The sequence below is a fragment of the Frankliniella occidentalis genome, unplaced genomic scaffold (genome assembly GCF_000697945.3).
Source record: "Frankliniella occidentalis isolate FOCC.00 unplaced genomic scaffold, Focc_3.1 Scaffold254, whole genome shotgun sequence".
Lineage (NCBI taxonomy): Eukaryota > Metazoa > Arthropoda > Insecta > Thysanoptera > Thripidae > Frankliniella > Frankliniella occidentalis.
The window spans coordinates 70,157-76,872 of record NW_026267380.1 but is presented as its reverse complement, the minus strand read 5'-3'; the positions used below and the strand labels follow the sequence as shown (position 1 = coordinate 76,872).

At 44.8% G+C, this 6,716-nt stretch overlaps 1 protein-coding gene across 1 annotated transcript in view; it reads right to left on the bottom strand.

Moving 5' to 3' along the window:
- Nucleotides 1–452: 452 nt before the first annotated feature.
- LOC113214757 (acyl-CoA Delta-9 desaturase-like) overlaps nucleotides 453–6,716 on the bottom strand; it is a 25,259-nt gene continuing 18,995 nt past the window's right edge. Inside the window, exons 5-6 of the mRNA XM_026434220.2 lie at nucleotides 3,605–3,787; nucleotides 453–1,597 (exon numbers count right to left, since the gene is read on the bottom strand). Of these exons, the coding sequence (XP_026290005.1) occupies nucleotides 1,279–1,597; nucleotides 3,605–3,787 (502 nt within the window). The 3' untranslated portion in view covers nucleotides 453–1,278. The remainder of the gene's footprint in view (nucleotides 1,598–3,604; nucleotides 3,788–6,716) is intronic.

Sequence of the window (6,716 nt, the reverse complement as noted above, 5' to 3'; positions counted from 1 at the left end):
TTTTTTTGAGGATACCATACTTTACAGCAAAAGTCTGTAAAAATTTTACAGATGAAATGTGGGAAAAAAATTACAGATAATTACCGGAATGTAAATTACAAGTGTTCTGTAATTTTACAAACTATGGTAATTTTACCATAGAAAGTCTTTGTGCAAATAGTATACCCAGACTTTTCCTGCAAAATTTCCGATCTTTTTTGACAGTCCTTAACCAGAGTAAAAGATAGCTAACACCTTCATGCTACTTAAATATTCTTTATTTTTAGCCAAAGGTTTTTAAGGTAGCATCTGCTAAAAAGTTAAGAATCGTCGGTAAGAAGGTGTGCAACTTAGTGTTCAACACTCCAAAGTGCACGTACGTTGAACACTTTCGTTGGAAATGAATATTGACTTTGGGATAAATTTCAGAGGTAAAATGTTTAGAGGAACATTGCCTTTTTTTAGAGAAAAAATACCATTGTACATAAAATTTTATTTTTAATCTGACATGAAAAATTGCATGGTTAGAGGAAAATTCTTAAGACGAACTGCCCTCTTCCCCCTACAGTCAAACATTTCAAAATCGCTCTCGTCACGCTATAGAGGCATATTTTAAAAGTAAGTGACAATTTTTTTCACTGGCGCAGGTCTCCTTGTTTAAACAAGGCATGCCTGAATCGTGCACGCCACTAAGTGGTGTGCCGGACTGTTGCATGCTGTATTTTATGTGAAATTGTATTCCAATTCTTTCTGAATTAGACTGTCTCTAGTCCGTTTCCGTGCGATTTAATATTGTTCAATGATACATGATCTCCCGAACCCTTGCGTTTCACAGCCACTGGTGTAAATTCCACCAGGATTTTCTTATCGCGCAGTGCCCTGCCCTGATTCCTTATTCCTTATCGTATACAGGTTTCTGATTTGCTACCTCTCATAAATCTCCATATTTTGAGAAATGAGGGAAAATTCAAAGCCTAACGAATCTGGGTACTAGGTGACACAGTACGAACGCGACATTGGCAGATTCAGTTTTTAACGTAGATTACGAATTTCATAATTATATTGCTCTACGGTGGCTTTCTGAATCTACAGGGTCGTTTTCCGATTTGACACCCAAAAGCCCACAAGAAACCCATGTTAAAATGCACAGACGTTGAGCAAGTGGGTCCCGGGGTCCGATCGGGACGAACAGGGTGGTTGTTGAATGCCAAGAGCCTGGGTCATCTCCATCTTTCAGAACTAACCGCCGGTCTGATATTTTTTTTTGCCGTAGGCCAACCCGAAGTGCGTTTCGTTACTCTAGTGAGCTTCGCAAGCCAGCTTGTTCAATTCCACTCGTTCCTCCGCGACAGCGTCTTGATGGCGCCAGCCCCACACATGATGGGATCCGTCGCCCGAGCGCAGCACGCGTGCCTTCATCGCTGCTGCGCTAGTGGTCTTGAGGTCGTAGGCCGCCCCCAGAGCGGCCATAGCGTCGATAAAGGCTGTGTTCAGGTTGGTGAGGTAGTAACTGTACTCGGACGCCTTGTAGTCCCACGGAAATACATGGTGAAAGTTGTGTTGGCCCTCTCCCAACGTGAGTAGATTGAGAAGGGAGGTCTGGGCAGCCGAAATCGCCCTGAAGACAGTTCGGACAAAAAGAATTACAGTGTGAAGCTGGACTAAGCACAACACGCACGCTAGGCCATTCCATTTTTCGGTTCTAACTCGGCGATTTCTTAGGTCGGTGCTTTAAATGATAGATTTGACCTTGTAATGAAGGTAGGTGCAAACATGGACGCGATCGGACAACGTTTTCCCGTCGCGCATCGCGATTTTCGTTTCAGGAGCCCAAACGCCCTTTTACGCACCGCCATGTTGGAGGCACTGGAGCACCAGCTTGGTGCGCGCAGAGCAGGTGTCTTGCAGCTCATGTGTGGCCCATAGGACCCTGCTTCTGGACCGGCAAGTAAAATCTAGTGTCCAAACCCCCATGTGCCCGTTAGGGGCTTAAGTCTCTGGACGGACTCGTCATGCGCTGTACGGAACGGGTTTGTGATTTTCGAAATTTCTCCTTTGCGGAAATTAGGCTCGGACTATACCCCAACTAAGCCCGTAAAGAACGCAGCCAAGGCGCGATTACTGAAAAAAAATTGAAAAATCTTGTATTTCTGCATCTGGGGTGGGCCGAATGGGTAGCACCGGCGTTGTACGGCCAGAGGAGGTTGCTGGCGGCTCATGCGTGGCCCTGTGGACCCTACTTCTGAACTGGAAACGGCAAACGTTTTCTAACCCCCCATTCGGCCCACCCTCAACGCTCAAGTTGAACATTTAAAAGTGTGCAACACACCTGTTGATCACTTCCAGCTATTCAAAACTCGTGTTGCACACATAGAAGTATGCCACGTGCCACACGGTGTTAAACACTTTTAAGTGTGTGTCAGTTGCACACTTTATATATCAGTGTATTTTTGATGCGAACGTTTCGAGGTTGACCCTTAAAATAAGTTCTGAGTAACAGCAGCGCATGATCTGGGTTTAGCCTTTTTTACCTAGAGGAATTGGTGACGGAATTTAGTTATTACGGAAATTAAAAGTGGCCATGTATGAATGTCTACGCTAAGAGAGGCTTGCCTGGGTGATGCGTCCACTTCTACCTTCAAAGATATCAGATAGCAAAAGTTTCTAATGTACAGAAATGTTCCGGGAACAGTTTGTTGAGATTTGGCACCAAGAAACAACAACTTTCGAAGCTTTTTTCTCGTATCTTAACCTAGCTTGGAAGCTGGCGATTGTTGGTTCGACACGGTAACTAATCAAACGAATAAATCACACGATAAACGTCACGCAGCGCTGGGAGGGAAGAAAACGCGGCTATTACATCACCTAAACATCTAAGCGTGGCTCACGGTGGACATTTTCTGTCTTCACTTTCTGGATAGAAGAAATTTGAAAGTCGAAGCCGTTCGTCCCCAATTTGTTGGTCAAGATGTTAACTTTAAATAACAGCAATGTGTTTGCTTTAAACTCTTCCGGATTTAAATTAAAAGAGACCTGAAGTCTGGCTTTATGGTAACAGGACAGTGACGCAGCCTACCGGGAGCACACATTTTAGCCACTGAGCCTTTGACTAGAGCTTGTTAATTCCAAAACGTGTTTGGATATTGAAGTCCATACCGCGTTCAGTGAGGGAGAACGGGCACTCCTAGCTACTAAAAGGCAATTTTTAGAAGAGAAAGACACGAAATGACATCCTGTGCTGGGAATCACCCGTCATCCAACGGGCCTTGAGCCGTAGTATTTCAAGAGGGAAAAATCCGCTGAGTTGTTCCAAAATACAGACGTGTCCGAAATTAGAGCACATTCAGTCCCTAATTTCGGACAGTCTCTAAATGTCTGCTGTGGTTTACCATGTTTAGCTATAAATTTGACGCGGGTATTATTCGATAGGTCCTGACCCATTGTACCTTCAATCTCAACAGACTTTTTATAGGTACTCTTTCAGGTGTCCACGAAACAGACGGAAAACATCTAATTTTGTCCACAGCTAGGGCTCATTCCTGTAGCTTTAACACAGGTGTATTTCTTTGTGGCGTGCACGACAATGGCCAAACTAGCTTTCATGATAAATGTGAGGGGAGCTTACCCGTCGTAGGGTCTGTCTCCGACGTAATGAGCAATGGAAGTGAGGCAGAATTGGATCTGTAGGGTAAAAACAAAACGGCAGACGGCGGCAGTAAAGAAGGCCGTGAAGAGTGACTCGCCCCACAGGATCGGCACCACAGTCGGCATGACGAAGCAGAGTGCGATGCCAAGTTTCAAGAAATGCCTGGAAATTAAAATTGTTTTGTAAGTATCGATTTTTAGCAATCAGGTCTTGCTTACGGGCAGGGCCCTGCATTGGGTGACCCTAGTGGTGTGCGTATCACCCTTTTTCAGAGTCGGATCGAATCGAATCTTGATTTTTTTTCCCTCGAATCGAATCTTGAAATTTTACCCCGAATCGAATCGAATCTTACTATTTCGTATGCGAATCAAATCATTTCTTATCATTCTAGGAGATCCTTTTGCGAAAGGTGGTAACAGGTAGGATTGTAACCTTGGGATTAGTGCACTGTTAAAATCCTGCGCACATCAACGCTTTGCAGAACTGCAAAGTATGTATCCTTTGTAATTACGAATCATTTACTTCGCAACAACAAAGTATGCTTTGCAATTGCGAAGCAATGAAAACACGCTGAAAAGCATCGCTTTTCAGTTGCAAAGCATCAAGCACCACGTTGTAAAGGCAAAATAAATTCTTCGTTGTTACAAAGGATCTAAATACTTGCTTTGCAGGAAGTAAACAGTAGTGTAGAGATTCTCTTCAGTCTCTCGAGCTGGTAGTAGCGACGGTCCAGCGGCGGCATTCACCAACCCTACCTCACCCTAGACACCTTCACTTTGCCAAAAGTGTTCAGGTTTTGAGCGGGCTGATTCCTTAAGTGATTTACTTCCAAAATGATGAACAAAAATATTTTTTTCAGATTTTTTAGACTGGGCAAAAGGTCACTCTGGGCCTTCAAATTTCACTCTTATTTTAGGTGGATTTCATGCTAAAATGTATTGGAAAGTTCTGCACTATTGTATGATTGCGGGTGGATCTGAGGATTTCCGGGTCAATGTGCGCATGATTTCATGAGCAGTGGCCTAGGCTGCCCCCCCCCCCCCCCACCCAAAAAAAAGGAATGAAAAAAATATGTAAAAATCAGAGTTTATGAAAACAGCGCTGCATTTTTTCCTTTAGACGCTAAACCATTGTGATTGTTTCCCGTATTTCGAACATAAGCTCTTCACTGTAAAAAAAAATCTGCAAATTCAGTAGATGTTTTTCAGAATATGCACTCTGAATCTTGTTGTCAGACCATTACTCAATTTTTACTTTTTTTGAGTTTAGACTGATATCCAGACTTTTTGCTCTGAATCAGGTTTTCAGAGCAATTTGTCTGAATGAATATTTTAAAGTATATTTTCAGACTATTAACTGAATCTGTAATTCACATTTACTGGTATGAATTTTGAGTGGGAAGTCCACATGGATAGGTGGACGAAGCAAACCAGTAGCCGACGCTGCTCCCCACGCAGGTAGCCGGCAGCGGAATAGTTAACGTGGTGGCTTCCAGAGGCGTATCGACTGGTCTGTTTTCCAGGAGGGGGCAAACGGTCCAAAGTGTTGTGGGTCGTCTACCTACGGGGGTTTGTCTTATTGCGCTAAATAAGTGCTATTAATGGTGCTGTCCACGCCAACTCGACGACAAGTGACCCAGTGGCAGTTTCGATTGTTCTACGGTAATCGATGCTACTTCAAGTCCCACACATGACCCCGAAAGAAATTTTATGGATATTTCACCTAGGGTGGGGTGGGGCGGATCAAAGTTCTAGCCCCCTCTCCCTCTAAGTCACTATTTCCGGCCGTGCGCCGGACTGGGCGCGTGCAGCGCAATCAAATCTCGCCAGTGGGTAGCACTACACAAGCCCTCGAGGGTGGAAAGGTGAAAACCGAAATATTCGCCGCTTTCGGAATCAATTAGATATTTCGAAACCAACACGTTAACTCAATTATCTAAAAAAAAAACACAAAAAAAAACAACAACTATATTTTGCGGTCCCCTAGAGATCCCATTAATATTATTTCTGGGATTAGGAGCTATGGGTGGTTTCTAAATGGGCCCGATATGCCGACGAAATCAAAATAGGTTTTCGAGAATTGAGTGTTGGTGTGGTGGTCAAGTGTTGGTTTCGAAATTTCCAATTTATTCTGAAAGTGGAAAATATTTTTGTTTGCCGCCTTGCGTTCTCGAAGGGTCTTGTATAGTGTCAACCACTGGCAAAATGTGATTGCTCTCTCACGCGCGCAACTAGGCGCGCGGGCGGACATAGTGATTTGGAGTGGCTGGGGGCAGGAACTTTGATCCGCCCCCCCAGTCCACACCAGTAGAGATATCGACAAAATTTCTTCGGGGTCCTGCGTGAGACCTGAAGGCAGAGATCTCTGCGATGGGCGGGTGGCCCCCGCCCGGCAGCACCGAACGGCCGAACGCTCGTCGCCAGAGCGCCCGGCCCGGCCCGTCTCGTCTTGTTCTAGTACGCTTGTTAAGTGTGTAAGAACACAACATTGTGTTGCCGAACCATGTTTGGATTTCTAATTTTCCAAACAGATCGGGGTGCAAACTTTCCCGTTAATTAATTAGAAATTTTTAAAAACGTTAACATTACGTCATGGCCCCTGCAGCATAAAATGGTATGCCGACCCGGAACACTGAACATAACGGTGTTCGCTCTGTCTGAACAAGGCACTGACCACCTGGTACCTGGATTGACACTATGTTGCCGGTGTGGTAGCATGAATGTGTGCACCGCAGAAAGTTCGGTTGACCACCAGAAAGCTTGGTGGCTGTAACATTTTAGAAATTTACTTCATTTCGCTCTCTGTTTTGGGTACAATCAACAAGTGGCGGCGGGCGGGGCCTTGAGCACGGTGTCGATTGTTGGCGGTACTGAGGTAATGTGGAATTGCACTCCAACAGGTGGTCGCGACGACATCACGCTCTTGTCCCCCGCGCGCGGCGGTTGTGGTAGAAACGGGTTCGTTTAAAAAGGTGGCAGTGTTTTAGGGTGGCCCAAAAAAAATCAAAATGTTCGGAGAGAGCAACGCTGGTCAAAATCGAGTAGTGGATGAAAAATAAAAGCTTACGTGTTTTTTCCTTTTGCTGTGAGAT